Source organism: Camellia sinensis, chromosome 7 (genome assembly GCF_055761805.1).
Source record: "Camellia sinensis isolate YWXY chromosome 7, ASM5576180v1, whole genome shotgun sequence".
Lineage (NCBI taxonomy): Eukaryota > Viridiplantae > Streptophyta > Magnoliopsida > Ericales > Theaceae > Camellia > Camellia sinensis.
Genome location: NC_138967.1, coordinates 67115450 through 67132497, shown reverse-complemented (window position 1 = coordinate 67132497; position 17048 = coordinate 67115450). Strand labels below are relative to the sequence as shown.

The 17048-nt window shown below is 36.5% G+C and overlaps 1 protein-coding gene across 5 annotated transcripts in view; it reads right to left on the bottom strand.

The window, feature by feature from the left end:
• Positions 1 to 17048, bottom strand: part of LOC114308711 (histone-lysine N-methyltransferase ATX2) — an 86453-nt gene that overhangs the window by 38628 nt on the left and 30777 nt on the right. For all 5 annotated transcript variants that reach the window (XR_014335451.1, XR_014335452.1, XM_082878080.1 and 2 more), the window contains 3 exons: positions 13837 to 14004; positions 7404 to 7547; positions 7146 to 7193 (listed from right to left, as the gene is read on the bottom strand). Coding sequence is in view for 3 of the 5 variants with exons in the window: in XM_082878080.1 (XP_082734206.1) it covers positions 7146 to 7193; positions 7404 to 7547; positions 13837 to 14004 (360 nt within the window). In the remaining 2 variants the exon portion in view is untranslated. The remainder of the gene's footprint in view (positions 1 to 7145; positions 7194 to 7403; positions 7548 to 13836; positions 14005 to 17048) is intronic.

Below are 17048 nucleotides of genomic sequence, written 5' to 3'. Positions count from 1 at the left end.
CAAGGATTTTGGTGCGTCTCATCTATCTGACCAATACTAGACCTGACTTGACATTTGCGGTTAGTGTGGTTAGCCAATTCATACATGCATCTCGTACAAAACATCTTGATGCGGTTCATCACATCTTGAGATATTTGAAGACCTCTCCTGGCTTGGGATTGTTCCTCATAGCTGATCCTCAATCTGGACTCTCCTGTTTTACTGATGCTGACTATGCAGGATCTAGAGCGGATAGGCATTCTACTTCTGGTTTCTGTACTTTTTATGGTGATCATCTTATATCGTGAAAAAGTAAGAAGCAAACAGTTATTTCTAGGTCTATTGCAAAAGATGAGTATAAGGCTATGGCACAAGGCACTTGTGAGATTCTATGACTGCGTTCTATTTTAGCAGAGTTAGGATTTGAGGAGACTGCTCTGCTTCTTTGTTTTGTGACAACAAGTCTGCTATTATGTTGTCTTTTGATTCTGTCTTACATTAGCGTACTAAGTATATAGAGGTTGACATACATTTCATTCAAGAGAATGTTCAGATTGGTATTGTGAGACCATCCTTTGTCTCTTTTTCTCAGTAGTTAGCAGATAGGTTCACTAAGTCCGTAGGCCCAACATTACTCCAGTCATCTATCGGCAAGCTGATTTATTGTATATCTTCACACCAGCTTGCGGGGAAGTGTTAGAATTAGGAAATAGTGATATCATAATTATGGTAGTGTTGGAATTTGGAAATAGTGATATTGCAATTATGGTAGTTGTATAAAATCTACGATTGTGCCAATCACAGATTTAATACCTTTTTTATCTTTGTTTCCTATTTTGTTTGTTTCCTATTTGTAATATTGTTTCATTATAAATACAAGGCTCTACCTCATTCATAGATAAGCCAAAACAATTCTTTTCATCCTTTTATTGCATGCTTATGCATATTTGTATTGTCTTAATCAAGGTGCTTAATAGCCGCAATTTAATGTGATTGATATTCTAATATATTATGTGAAAATTTAATTGGGATTCGTGATAGTTAAGTGATTAGTGGATTTAATCAAGATCAATTTAGCTTAAGCATAATTTATTAAAGTGTGATTAGTGAGCTAAACTTGTTTAATTAATACTAACCTAGCTTAATTAGTGTTAGCCTTGATTAATTAAGGTGATGGTGTAATTAGTAGAGATGATCACACAAACACCTCACTTAAGGATGTGTCACCTCCTACTTAACAAGTTGGATGTATATACAAGAGAGACAAATCTCTCATGATAATGAAACAAAAGAAAATAGAGAGAGAGAGAGAGAGAGAGAGAGAATTATGCACTGAAAAGAAAGAGAATAAAAGGAAAAGAGAAGAGATGAGGGAAAAAGAAAGGGGTAAAGATTAACTCCTTGACCTAGACTAGTTCCTAGCTTGAATTGAGGGAAAATTCACGTTCCTACACCTAATTATAACCTTCTAATTGGTTGATCTTGTTTGAAAACAATCTTTTGAAGAAAGAATTGAAGAACAAAGATTTATGAATTGTGTACCAACATAAATTGCCTTACATGACGCAGATTGAGTATACTTGTGACTAACACTTGGAAAGGCTTGAGGTGAGTAGTGTTTTATCAAAGTTATGTTTTGAACCATTATTTCAGAATTCAAATTATGTAATGTTATGAACTATATTGAAAAAATTGATGTGAATGGATATCCTAAGTTATTTATATTTGAAAAGAATTTAAATGACATTGTCTGCTAGTCTGAGCCACTAGGACAGTAAATATATTAAAAACATATGTTAAGATCTCCTTTACTACATGTGTGTGGGTTTGTTTCCTTTGTTTTGTTCCGATAGATGTACATTATCATGATTTGGAAATGTAATGTTGTTAAAATGCATGTATTATTGATTTATTGATAGATTCATGATTCTGTTACAATTGATTGATTATATAGATGTAGGTTGTTAAAATGCATGTATTATTGATTTATTGATAGATTCATGATTCTGTTACAATTGATTGATTATATAGATGTAGGTTAGGTGGTGGTAGGTGAGGAGTAGGTGAGTGTAGTAGGTGAGTGTGTGGTAGGTGATGGTAAGTGTGGTAGGTGAGGAGTAGGTGAGTGTAGTAGGTGAGTGTGTGGTAGGTGATGGTAAGTGTGTGGTAGGTAATGGTAAATTCTAACAGCCCCCGCAAACTCAAGGAGGATAGAAACTAACCAACTTGAGTTTGGAGAGAGTTACAAAACAAGAAAATAAAATAAAGATAGGAGACACTATATGGTCGTGTCAGACCGTTGGCGAAGACACTGAAAGGTGGTGTCATAACGTTGTAGAGGACACTGTATGGTGGTGTCAGACCGTTGTAGAAGACAGTTTATGGGGTCATGTCGGACCGTTGTAGCAGACAATGTTGTGACAGTTGTTGTGACAGTTTACAGAGTCTTGCTGGACCCTTGTAGAAACTAACCGGAATCAATGTCGGGACAGTTTACAGAGTCTTGTCGGACCCTTGTAGAAACTAACCGGAATCAATGTCGGGACAGTTTACAGAGTCTTGTCGGACCCATAAAGGAGCTAACCGGAATCAATGTCGGGACAGTTTACAGAGTCTTGTCGGACCCCTTAAAAAATCGCACCCTCAAAAGGTGTGCCCAATTTTTCAAAAGGCGTGCCACCAAAAGGCGTGCCCACTTTATCAAAAGATGTGCCATAAAAAGGCGTGCCAGTTTGTCGGGCGTCAAGAGGCGCGCGATGCGCGTGGCTGCCTCGGCTATAAGACGGAGGCTGAGGCTGAGGCAGAGAAAAGCTGCGAAAAACCTCTGAAAAAAAAAACTCCGTTGTGCTGAGAGAGAGAGTCTGAAAAACTCTGTTGCGAGAGATATTCTGTAACACTCTGTTGCCCAGAAAATGGCCTCGTCCTCGTCTTCCCGTGGACTGCTCACCCTCTTTCCCGACCTCAACGAGTCAACAAGAGAGAGAACTGGTGCGGTGGCACTGGAACCGCAACCAAGTGCCCCGGAGTTTGCTCCGTTGAACTTTCCGATGCGGTCGGTGGAGCAAAGAATGGCAGTGCAGTCGGATGTGGAGGCCAATCAGTATACTTTGAAGGCATGTGTGGAAAGCATGACGGTGGTCACAAATTTGTCGAACCGGCTGCAGAGTAGGACAAATGAGGTGCAGCATTTAAACTCCCAGCTGGCTCTGCTCCAACGCATGTATAAGGATGCGCGAGCAGAGATAAGCGTGCTAAGGGCAGAAAACAAGGAGCTGAAGCGGAAGGCCACCGTGATGTTCCGATTTGGAGGGCCGCCGTATGCTGCAGTGGAGGAGCAGGGAGTAGTGATCGTGCCCAGTGGAGTGGGAAACACGGAGGCAACACCGGCAAGGGCCGCCCAGGACGGAGGCAAGAAAAAGAGACCGGCGGCAGAGTAGAGAAGGGAAAATCCCACTGTGGGTGTGGTGGTTTTTTTTGTTTTGTTTTGTTTTGTTTTTTTGTTTTTTTGTTTTTTTTTTTTTTTTTTTTTTTGTGTGATGTAAAATGGTGAACGGGGTTGTTCGCTGAGATGAATAAAATATGGGTGGTTGTGCAAATTTGTAAATTGTTTGCAATGGTGTTTGGTTTTTTTTTTTTTTTTTTTTTGTAATAAGAATAATAATAATAATAATAATAATAATAATAAAAAAATGGGTATCATATATTGATAAAATCTGAATTTGGAAAAATCTAAAAAATTGGAGCACCTCTGGAAAATCTGAATTTGGACAAAAGTGAATGGATGGTTGGGGATAATGTGCATGTGCAGAAAGAGAGAACATGTGGGTGTGATTAAATAAAGAAAAGAAGAATGGGTGTGGAGCACTAAGAGTAAGCGTGCTGCTCCTCTGCATCATCACTGAATATGTCGCCCAGTGGGTTGTGCAAAATTGTTTTTTTTTTTTTTTTTTTTTTTTTTTTTAATAAAAAAAATGTAATGGAAAATTATTTGAAAAGGGCTGGCGCACTGCCCGTGGAAAAGGGTTTAAAATAAATAAATAAAAGAGAGAAGTGAGTGCTGGTGTGGTGGGAAATTATTTGATTCGGTTGTTCATGTGGTGGATAGAAAAAGATGGACAGCTCATGTCTGCTTAGCTCAGCTCAACAACAACACACACACACACACCTTCTCTTTTCTCTTTCGTCTCATCACTCTTCCCTGATGAGACTATCATTCTGCCCAACTAGTCTTCTCCATTATTCCACAGATTATTCCAACTTCTTGAAGTAAGGTTCGATGACCAACGCTTCGATTCCCATGGCGGCCAAGGATTTCGCCAAGAAAAAGAGGGCAAACAGATCTGCTAAATTGAAGCAGTGCAAGCTCGATGCTCGTTGTTTCGGCGTTGTTGAAGAGGCGGGCAGCAATCTCCTGCGCGCGCTGCTTGGCGAGCTGGATATCGTCGACGGGCGGAGGGACTGTGTTGTAGGAAGGAAGAGCGTTGGCGGAATCCGGCGAGTGGGAGGAGATCGGAGCAGAAAAGCCAGTGGTCCGCCGCGACAACGGCGGAGGAGTCTGGTCGTCGTACTTGCGCTTGTTGGTGGCTGAATCCGCGTACTGTACCTCTTCGGCCATGGTAATGTAGAGAGAGAGAGAGAGAGAAGTTTGAATTGGTTGAGACCCGGCGGGCGGTCAAGGCAAGGTTGCCGCCCGCCGGAAGGCGAAGAACACCAAAATCTTTAACCTATCGCTCTGATACCATGTTAAAATGCATGTATTATTGATTTATTGATAGATTCATGATTCTGTTACAATTGATTGATTATATAGATGTAGGTTAGGTGGTGGTAGGTGAGGAGTAGGTGAGTGTAGTAGGTGAGTGTGTGGTAGGTGATGGTAAGTGTGGTAGGTGAGGAGTAGGTGAGTGTAGTAGGTGAGTGTGTGGTAGGTGATGGTAAGTGTGTGGTAGGTGATGGTAAATTCTAACAAATGTAAATAATACTATATGTTTCAAGTTGATAAAGCTCTTTGTTCTGCCGTGTTATTTTTCATGAGAATGAAGATATCCATACTTTTTATAGCTTAGATTTAGTGCTATTCATTGGGATTTGGCTCACCCATATCCCATATATGTATGTAGATGATGGTGATAAGCGCAAGCCCATCCAATAATGACCCTAAGTTCAATGTTGGATCCAACAAGGCCGAGAATGCCCCAAGACTTGCCTAGCATTGTAATTTTATTGCTATGGTACCATATATATAATTGTGTACAATCATGATGATGTTACGCTGAGCCCTTACTTTATTATTTAGACATGTTTTCTGCTCACTTCTGATTTAAGATTGATACACATATTGAGATTTTTGTTGTTGAAATACAATACCCATTTTATTCAGTAGATATTTATTATCACTAGTTTGGCAACTAGAACGGGATGCCTACTATTTTCTGAATAATAGATATTTTAATTTAAACCCTGTTTTACTAATGTATTGTACTATGCATGTTTTCCATTACTTAGTTCTTGTGCTTACCCCTCTTTACATCATTCCAAGTGAGCAGTGGGAGCATTAGATAGGAGCTCCGTGTCATCTGTTAGGACCCAGGGTATGTGACCTTTTATGATTCATTCTATGCATTTAGTAGACTTATTTTCACTAATTGAGACAATGATGCATTGTTCATGTTTCAAACTATTGCATCTCTTGCTGGATTATGTTATTCGATTCTGAGCTGTTTGTGTCCCACTGTTGACTATTAATGATTGTGGGTTGTTTCTAACCCACTCTTGAATATTGAATATTCGACCATAGTTCCATGTACATTATATTCTCTACAGGGCATACTTTGGCATACTTTACTATTATTACTTGCTAGTTTATTATATATTGGTTTTCCTATTCCATTTGCCAAGTCTCCGTCATCCGCAGTCGGTCATGTCCAAAAGTGAAGTGTGACAATACCTACAAATATTCTAAAAAGTATTTGACATTTAAATTTGAACCATCTGGAAATTAATATTTAATAAAAGAATTATGGATAGAACTTGTGCTATATTCAATTTTCTATCTTTCCAATAAAATATGTATGCCACAGAAATAAAATGCTAGTGAAATAATAGACCTAACAACAATATCTATTTTCAATTAGTCGTGATAAATGTGTCTAATACACTAATCCTTATTATTATAACATTGTTGTATTTTTTTATAAATCAACATTTGACATATGCCAACACTAGTAGGCCAAATAATTGAGTGATTTGATTCACATTGAGGGTGCTAGAAAACAAAGATGAAAAACAATGAGGATATGGGCTGAGGTGGTAGCAAAATACATGATTTTCTTAGACTTAACTGAAGAAATGGCTTTTAATAGAACTAGAATAAATGGATCCATGTAGTCAAACCCAAGTAATCGGCGCACAAAGGTTTGTTGAGTAAAGTTGGGAACATCTTAATCAAAATACGAAAACTATTTTTTTTTTTTTTTGGTATAAGTAATCAAACTACTAAAACTAAAAGCTATGAAGCTTCGACACTTCAAAATGGGTGTGGTGTCGTGTTTGACACATATCGAACACTAACACCCCATGGACACACATGTCCACGTGTCAAACACAGCAGATGATCTGTCAATTTTTTTAATTACTATTCTTTGCAAGACATGTTAGACACACTTGGAGGACACACTGTCCTGTATTTGGACATGCCTCAAGATACCTTTGCGGGTCTTTTTTTATAATCTTAGAAAGCTAATTTCAGATCACAGTAAAATATATAGAAACAATGAGTGGAGAAAGTGGAAAAAACATAAACACATCCACATACACATTGATGTCTCTTATATATCTATGCCCTAAATTTATATTCATACACATAGCAAATAAAAATATAGAAAAAATATATGTACTTTTTGTTGTTTCCCCTCCGTATCTGTATTCTTATTTTTTTCAAAATTGTTGTGTCACGTGTCAATGTCAATGTCAATGTCAATGTCCATGTCCGTGCTTCTTAGACTATAAGACCCCATAGATACTGAACCATATAGGTAACACAACCAAAGTATCTCATCAACAGGCTCTAATTTCCTTTAAATCAACTGTCTCAATGGTAGGTTACCACCAAAAGATGGATATGCAATTAGAAAAATACCATAGAGCTATGCAAATAAAGACCTTACCATCATTCTGCATTTATCACACTGCAGAAACAGATTATTATCATACTCCTGAAAACAACAAACCTTCATTAGCAGATTCAGGCATTTAAAATGACAAAAGCATTGTAGACTAAGAAGACTCCCTATGAGAGGGGGTAAATGCCAGTACAGGAAAGCTAAACAGGACTAGAAAAGGGAAACACTTTTCCATGTGAGGGTGAATGCATTTGTGAGGGGAAAAAATGATGATTCATTGAAAAGAAAAGCAGGCTTTTTCACCTCATCCATGTGGCAAACATTGCACTTATCAAGGTCTTTCCATTTAATATGAACAGGCCTGTAGTCATTAGGCACGTCTTGCAACCTTCGAGAACTCAACTTAGACATAGAAGATTTCGAGGGGAGTTTGGAATTTGATGACTCCTGTCAATATAGTGGACACTAATTTTAGGCTCGCAGGTTTGGCACAACATATCAGAAAGCAGGAATACATGTAAGAATTGTCATTTATAAGAATAGTTCTCATTAATGTTCCAGATAAATGAACAAAACCAAGGTAACCAAAACAGTAAAGAACAGTAATATCAGTTCTCATGCTACAACTCTTCGCCCATACATCAAACAAACACATAGAGATGCACATATATACGAACAAAGAGTTATTGTGTCATCTATATGCATCTTCATGTTACGTGTGACCACATATCTATGTCAAGTTGGATTGCTAATCAGCTGAAGCAGACTTGTTCATCAGCTGCAACCCTAGTAGAATACTCTTTCCTTTTTATGAACAAACTAGTAATTGAATTAAAACAGATAGTTATTGTATCGTCATCTAGAAAAAAATCAGCAATCCCAAAAAAACATAATGCATCCAACATTCCAAATACCAATAGCCAACAAAAACAGAAGACATCCAACAAACGCTAACATTTTAACATTTAGAAACATAAAAAGGCAAATCAAATAAACATGTAGTCCTACCCTTACACTAATCCTAAGGTCATAAACATCATCATCAACACCAAGCAAATCAACTTTTTCATCAACAATTGTTTTATATGTCCCTCCAAATCTTTTGGTTCATCTGAATTTGCCTCTTCAACGTATCCCATGATCTCGAACCCCTAATTCTTTGGCTACTTTCTTCAACTCAAACAGCTCTAGCAACATAATTTTCTTCATTTAATTATAAACTAAAACAAAACAAAAAAATCCCAAAGAAAAAAATTCAAAAGCTCCATTCTACTTTATGCCTCTCAATTATGATAACAGCCACCTCATCTGTATAACACTAAAACTCACAGAAGTTGCTGATTTTCTTCTTTTATACCATATATGAAATTGATTACAAGATATCACTTAAAAAGCAAAACCATACAGTGCTACATACTTCATCCACCCATAAAAATAAAAATAAAACTACCATACTACAAAGAGGGACAACACGGTTGCAAGGTCAACCGAAAGAAGAAGAAACAAGAGAAAAGAGGAGGTACCTGATTGGCATCAATTGGCCTTGCCACCTTGAGAGACAAAGTGATGCAGAACATGTGCACCATGGAAATTTTATAATTTTGTCTTCAGAATTTATTATTTAATTTGTTTTAGTATTTATTTAATTATTAAATTTAGTTCCGCAAAGATTTTATTATTATTTGTTTCCAAATTCTAATAGGATTCGGTTTCCTTTTTTATTTGGGTTTTTAGCCTATATAAGTATTAGGTTTGCATTTTATTCTTCAACTTTGAGAATATTATTGAGTGATTGAGGTTGTGGCCATTTTGTGTTAGGGATATGGCTTCTTCCTCTCTCTCCTCTTTCCCTAAGATGCTCCAAATCATTTTGGTATCAAAGCCAGGTTGATCTTCTATTTCTGTTCAATCAACGTAGTTTCCTTCTTCATACAACTACGTCTTCGAACCATCATCACTATCATCTCATTCAAATCGACGTGGTTGTCTCCTTTGTACAACCTAGAGGATTTGAATTGGAAAAAAATAAAAATAAAATAACCAACAGCAAGACCTTGTGCGACCAGTACTTAGCACTTAGCCACCATACTGCGTTCACAGCTTCTCATAGCACGAAATTATTCCTGCAAGATTTCCAGAATCTCGTTACAACTTCATTGGCATACATCGTTAACGTCCATCCCCTAAGCTAGTAACTGTTGTGACTCAAAGAAGTCTACGGCTTCGACTGTTGATTGCCATGCAAGACGCTATATCTCTGTACAAGGTTTTTCACTATCATCCAAAGCCTACCCTATAGCCGAACCCAATGGTTAACCTGACCCAATATTTAACACTCAAACACAGCCATTTTAACTGAGGTCCACCCATTTTTAGTTATAGCCTTAACCAAGCCCCGCTAACCTAATATATTTAAGCCCATAAACCAGCAGTCTCAACATTTGTGACACAAGCCTACCAGACAGATTTAACCCAAGAAAAAAAAACTAAAAAATAAAAACAGAAAGGCCCAGTTACTTTAAAACAGGCTGATTTCTGCTACCTTCAACCAACCCACATCCAACCCCAGCAGCCCAACCAAACGATCAATAAGTAACCCAAACCCAGTCCAGACCAGTCCACTAATTACCCAAACCCTAATCCAATACTTTCAAACCCAAAACTTGACCCAACTCACCAAACTTTAGTCTACACAAAAGACCAGACCCATATTCTGCTACACTAAGCCCAAACCTAGAACAACCTAACCCCAAACCTGCCCAGCTGCCTTTGATAGGCACCTCTATTTGTATGGGGGATTCGCTGCTGATAGATCTCGCCCAATGTCCCCCTCCTTCCCCCACCACCTTTCGACCTGCAGGAATATGCAATGACAACTTCCAGGCATGAGTGCCCCATTGTGAGACTACATGTTGAATGTCCGATGGCACCTTGCTCCGACCTAAGCTTTGCAACAACGAGATCCCCTTGATCCTTGCCGGATGTGCTTGACGGTCCCCCATAATACACTCACTTGGGGAGTTCTACTCCAGCTGTAAAAACTATCCAACCATTTTCAACCAGGTCTGTAACCCAAAAAAAAACATCTTTCCTATTTACTCCCTCATCCTTATTACCGTCATGATGACCAACTCTGAGTCATATTCAAAGTTTGATATAATTTCTCAAGACCAACAAGAGATAACTCAAAGTTCCAAGCTCATGATGGATCAGCATGACCAAATAACCTAGATGTTGCGTCAAATGTAATCAACCTTGGATAAATTGGTGGTCCATTTTTAAGGAGAAAAATTCAAGAATTTCTCAAAGTGCTTGTAAAGATCATACGAAGGTTCTTGATCACCCTATTCCAATGCCCGAAGAAAGAGAAATTATTTTGGAGAAAAGTTCAGAAGCAGTTAAATATCAAAAACCATAAATGCAATGCAAGACAATCTCACGCACGAAGTGGTTCCGCCAAAAGAACTTGCAACCAATTATTTCATCACAATCGAGAATAATGATTTTATTGGTGTTGAAGAGCTTCTTCACATGTTCAATCCAAATTTAGTGGACCTCACCAACACCTTGAAAATTGAGACTAGTTGGTGTGGAAAGACAACAAAGCATGCCGCATATTCGAAAATATTTGATTCTCTGGCATGAACAAGTTCAATACTTAAGGGGAGAACTCGAGGACGAGGTCTTTTTCATAGTTGGAAAGAATGATGCGGAACGTGTGCACCATGGATATTTTATAATTGTCTTTAGCATGTCTTATTATTTTTTGTTCTAGTATTTTTTTTTTAATTAAGATATTTAGTTTGGTTAGGATTTTATTATTATTTGTTCCATATTCTAATAGGAAGTGTTAGGTTTGCATTGTACTCTTCAACTTTGAAAATATTATTGAGTGATTGAGGTTGTGGCCATTTTGTGTTAGGTTGTGGCCGCCTTCTTCCTCTCTCTTCTCTTTCCCTAAGGCGTTCTATTTCACAAAGGGAGAGGAAGTACTTGGTCAAGAGGTAAGGTACCTGGCCAATGTCACATGGCCCTGTTACTTAAGATCAAGATGCCAATTTGGGTTTTCTTTGAGCTGATTGAAGGTATTTGATCGATGTTGAATAAGAAGACAAAGAACAATAAGTTGATCGAGAGGTAAGGTAGTTAGTCGACGTCGATTGGCTTGAGATCAAGATGCCGATGGGTTTTCTTCAGTCATTTAATTAGCCTTTAATTTAGGTTTTCAACCAAAGTCTATACACTTACAAGTTATGAGCAATATTCTGTATGCGACCTAGGGACAAATTTGGTTGGACAAGGGAGATCAGACAAACCCAAAAATTACTAGTTCCTTAATTTGACAACAGTTCTTTATTTTTGGGGAATTTTACAAGTTTACATTACAACCTACAGGTGATCTGTGACCTAATTTTCGAATAATTTGTGGGCATTATCCTTATCAACAAAATGTGACACTTAGTGAAAATAATAAATGTTAAGGCTAGTTCACTTGTAAGGCTGTTCATAGGTCGGTTTGAGTTAGGTTTCCTTTTGCCCCGCAAACTAAATTGAATATTTTGCTAATAAGCACCAACACTCCAAAATAAGTGCCTTAGTGGTGTCAGACACAATGGGAACACGGTTTTATTTTCAGGGGAACAAGACAGAGACACGGCTAATTTGTTTTCAAGGGACACGTCAAGAAGGGCCAACTAGTTTTTTTCCCCTCTTCTTTAGTGCTTTTGATGGATGTTGAATGTTTATTAATCGCTTAGATTTAAATAATTAATAGATCATCCACAAAAAAGACAATCGATAAGAATTAACTTAAGAGTGAGGACTCACCAGTCGAGATCACAAATTTGGTTGGACAGATTAGGTTGGACGACAGAGATTGGACAAATTTGAGAGAGAGAGAGTGGTTAGCCATTGTGCTGTGTTGCTCTGCAGAGGGAGATTGGATTGTGTTGCTCTATCATCTCTATTACTTTCGTCGTACGAGTCAGATTATGTTGCTATGTTGTTGCCGTGATTGTGTTGCTTGTCGTGAGAATAAGAGGGGAAGGCATTTTCAGACACATAAATCAGAGAGGGGTGTTTTTTGGGGGAAAGAGAGATGACAATGAGACAAATAAGCTACGACCTGAAAACCATTAGCTCTTTGAAACATAAATAATAAAAAAATAAAAAATAAAAAAAGAAAGAGAGATATAATGAACCAAAAAGGAGAAAGAGAGGAAACTAAAAATTTTATCTCCCATATCCATGATATTCGATGACCTTTGTGTATTCCAACAATCTCCAATGATTGTTGATTGGATGCTTATATGCTAAATATGAAATATGGACACTTGATCTGCCCTTACGTATCAGTGTTTGGCATGTCTGGGACAATCATTTTTGGTTTATGTATAGAAATTTTATGTATTTGTTGGCAAATTTCTGGATGGGCAATCTTTTAATTATATGAATGTGTCAAATGGTGAAATTATAAAATAACGATGATTAAATGAATATTTTCATGGTTGCTTTGTTCTTGAATTTTGATTTAGTACTTTTGCTGGTTTAATATCTTTACAATATTATTCATATTTTTGTGTTTTTTAACCCTAATTTAATTTAAATAGTGTCAGTCTTTTATGTAGATGTATAATATATGTATATATATATTATATTCAACGTGTCCTCGACATGTCCATGTCCTAATTTTTAGAGAAATGGCGTGTCTGCATGTCCATGTCATGTCGTGTTGGTGTCCTCTGTCCATATCAGACCTCCAAAACGTGGGAAAAAAACTCTCCCAAATGGAAAAACACCTCATTCCAAAGCCACATATGGATGCATGACAATGGATGTCAAACCTATACAAACAAAAAAGTGGAAAACTTTTATATGGCATCAACACATTTTCGGAAGTGTGAAAAATATTTGCACATTCAACCATCAACATATGGTTCAGTTTTAAATAGAAGAGACATTTTATCAACAACAAATAAAAATTGTATTAGAGAAAACCTTAGACAATCAGCTAAGAAGAGAAAACAGAGAAAAAGAAACAGCTCATAAGATAGACCCAACAACCCTACTAGAATCCAAAGCATCCACACCCTAACAGTAAAATGCTTCTAAACTTTGCCATCTTCATAAAAGGTATTTTTCAACTTCTGATAATGATTCTCAATTATCCCTTCCAGCCTTACCAATAACAATAAGAAATTTAACTTCCGAGTGCTTTTCCTTGAACTGTCTCTTAAACTCGTCCATGAACACAAAAAAGGAACCGACTTGCTTTTAGGTACAATCCCTCATCCATAAGAAGGCCTCTCCAACCCTTTAGAGGACTTTGGCGCTCTACTATTCTCGTCCAAACACTCACCTTTGTCCTTCTCAATCCAGTGCCCCCCTAAAACCCCTCTTCCCCTTCAGCCTATCATAGTTAACTGTACAAAGAAGCTTTTTAAGATCCCTTTCATTTTAGGTTTCAAGGTTTAGTGGTCTCTTCAATTCAAGATTAAAATAAAAAGAAACATTATGCAACATAATCACAAAAAAGCACAAAAATTCGAGTTTAGTAGTAAAACGAAAGCGAACACATTTACTAACAACAAATTTTAAATATAGCAAACATCATTGAGTAAAGTAAAGATGTAACATAAGGCAGGACACCATTGAGAGAGAGAGAGAGAGAAGGACAAAAGGTAAACTATACACAATGTTTTTAAAACATTTTGCGGACACATTTAAAAATCATTACCTGTATAAGCTTTGAAATCTCAGGATTGGAAAAACCAAACATATCACAACCAGAATTAAAGATCCTCCCGAGTCCACCTTCAGCTATAAAACCATCGGAACTGCACTGTGTCTTCCTTATCCTCTTGTAGATTTTATTCCAGCAAGAAGATGGAGTGGATCCTTTGAACTGCAAAAAGAAAGTTATCATTAAAAGATAAAACTACATTTAAATTGTAGCACTAAAGAATAACAAAAATTTCAACAGAAGCAAATCAAAAAATAGCATTAAGTGATCACATGATATTAGAATTCAAATAAGAGAGTACATGCCAAAAGCAAAATATATTTTAGAAATGAAGCAGGGATACTCAAAAGGCCAATAGCTGAAAAATAGCAAGTGAAACAGCTCTCAAATGGAGAGAGCAATGAATTTAAATGATTTGTGATACACACTTCATAGGTACACATTTCTGTTTCCCACGAGCTCCTTAGGATGTTTCTAGTGTCATTTTCCATCCATTTCAAGATCAAGACACAACAGGTTTAAAGTGTTGCAAGCATGTATCCTACAAATTATTTTCAAGAACCAAAATAAAGTGTACAATAAATTCCTATCCCTTGGAAAACAAGTTTTTAGTAGGGAACTACAATGATATGCCTAACACAGGTTACCACCAAATTCAAAATGTGACAGATGCTCCATGTGATGGGTCAGTTAATTTGTGATGCACTAAGGATTTCCCTGTTTCTGACCCATAAAGACATGCATATATATGCACATAATAAGGAACTCAAATGGCTTTTGTGCTGAAAACCAGAAACTTGATATGATTTATGAATAAATCTGAAGCAATTAACAATATAATAAACTTCATTATGTGAACCAGACCATATTATTTTAAGCTTTAGAAATATTTGTCCAAGGCTGGTTTTATTTTTTAACATGGATATACAAAAAGAACCACCAGATGGAAGGTATCAAGTGGTGCCTCAAAAAATTGAAGTTGAGTAAAAACACATCTTAGATTATGCAACCTGAATCATAAAATAGCTAGGGAATCACTTATCAGCACTTAAAAATCACAAAAGATAATAGTTTCAAACCATTTTAGAAAATTTATTTTGTTTCATTTCATTTATCATCTGAATAGTGTGTGATCTATACAGCAATTATAGAATATGAAGATTAACAATGCAACACTAACTGCAAGTGATGTAGTAAGGCAACCAAAGTTTGTCAAAAACATAACAGGCAGTTTTTATATATTAGATGGTTTTGAATTATTTAATCAACCATCTACCCATACAATATACTTCGTAAGGATGGAATAGTATTGGGTTTGCAACAATGTAAATTTCCGACCTGCACAGCCAAAATCAGGCAGCAACCCAAACACAATTCTCCTCGTAGCCTGGGCATGCCCAATGCAGTACTCAGTCACCATCTTCTTATTTTCAACTTACTAAGCCAGGCAGTTAAGGGGGCAGCTAGGTGAGGTAAATGCCAAATAAAAGACTTAACTACACTGTTTTATCCATGACACAAACCAATAGAATGCTTTCATACCATAAGCCAGACAAAATATACAAAGAAAAAAAAAATCATGCAGCACTACTTCATTTGTCAGGCATCGAAGGTGCAATCTATTCTCTATTATACTCTACAACTAGGACCAGGGCTATATATTTGCTGGACCAACTACATGGGGTGAGGTCATACTGACAGCTAACAATACTGAATTGAAGGCCATTGGCCATAATTAGTCCCACTAATGTACTGCAGGGATGCATTGTGTACATAGACCTGAAAACATTTACCATGGCATCAAGCAGTGGCCCCTACAAACATTTACTCATTTATTACTTCAGAATCTTACATGCATTAATTCTTGTGGTTTACATAGATTGCAGATTGGATGTTTATTACCATGTTTAGGGCTAATTTGAGTCGTAGTTTTGTGCTTTATAGGTTAGAACACTGCTACAAATTTTATCGCTTTTAGTAGTAAGTGTGTATTAATTTTATGGCTTTTGGGGTCACCCATGGGTTGGATTACAGGTCAAATGTTCTAACTAATCAAAGTTTTAATTAAAAAAAAACACAAATCGATCAAATCCCTCAATCCATATACAAATCATAAACCAGAAAAGAGGTTAAAAAAACAAAAAACCCTAACCTAACCTTCTCTCTCGGTCATCGAAGAAAAGAAGCAAATTTGGCAAGGAAGCAAATCTGGCAAGGAAGGAAGAACTTCAGTCATCCGATCTTGTCTTCATCTCGATCGACCACAGCGAACACAGTCTATCTCACTCTTCTCTCTTCACCGAACAAGTCTCTCTCTCTCTCTCTCGGTCACATTTCTAATTTCTTTTTTTTTTCCTTTTTCCCTTTATCTTTTATTTTGATTCTTTCCTCTTTCTTTTTTGTTCCCCTTTATTCTCTTATATTCTTTTTTTTTTCTTTTTAATTTTTTCTCCTTTGACATTAATACTCTCTGTTATATATATATATATATATTGTTAGTTTCGGATTTTTTTTCAAGTGAAACCTTAGGATTATCAATTTTTAAATTTAATTTTAGGAACATCAATTTTTAAATTTAATTAAGAAGTTTAATATTAGATGTTTTATGAATGTCTTTGTTTTACATTTTATTTTCATGCATATTACATTAATAAAATTATAAAAAAAAAAAAAAAATTCGAACGTGTCTCCACCGTACCTATATCCTATTTTTTCAGATTTTGGCGTATCGTCATATCCCCTATCTGTGCTTCCTAGTATGCCATCATCGACTCTCTCTGTCTCTATGTGTTTCAATATCCCAAGAAAATCCACTTTGCACGTGCCAAACTTTTTAAAGCCATAAACCAAGGTTTTAATCTAGTGTGACATGTACATAATGTTGCCCACTTTCAGCCTGTTATGATGTGTCATTTATTGTAATTAAATTTGACCTTCCAAAGCAAAACTCAATTATTATAATTAAATAAAGTTAGATATAAAATATGGAAGGTCACTAATTTAAATATTAATGTAGAATTCAAACTTTATAGTTTCCCTCATAAATTGTGCCATATACAGAGCTATCAAAAGATTCCTTTACTAAATAGAAACTAACATTATTATTATTTTATTTTTATTTTTTTGAGAAATAAATAAAAACAAAATTTAATTAAGATACCTTTGAATTAATCGCCCAATTTACTTACAGCCAACTGACTAACCAA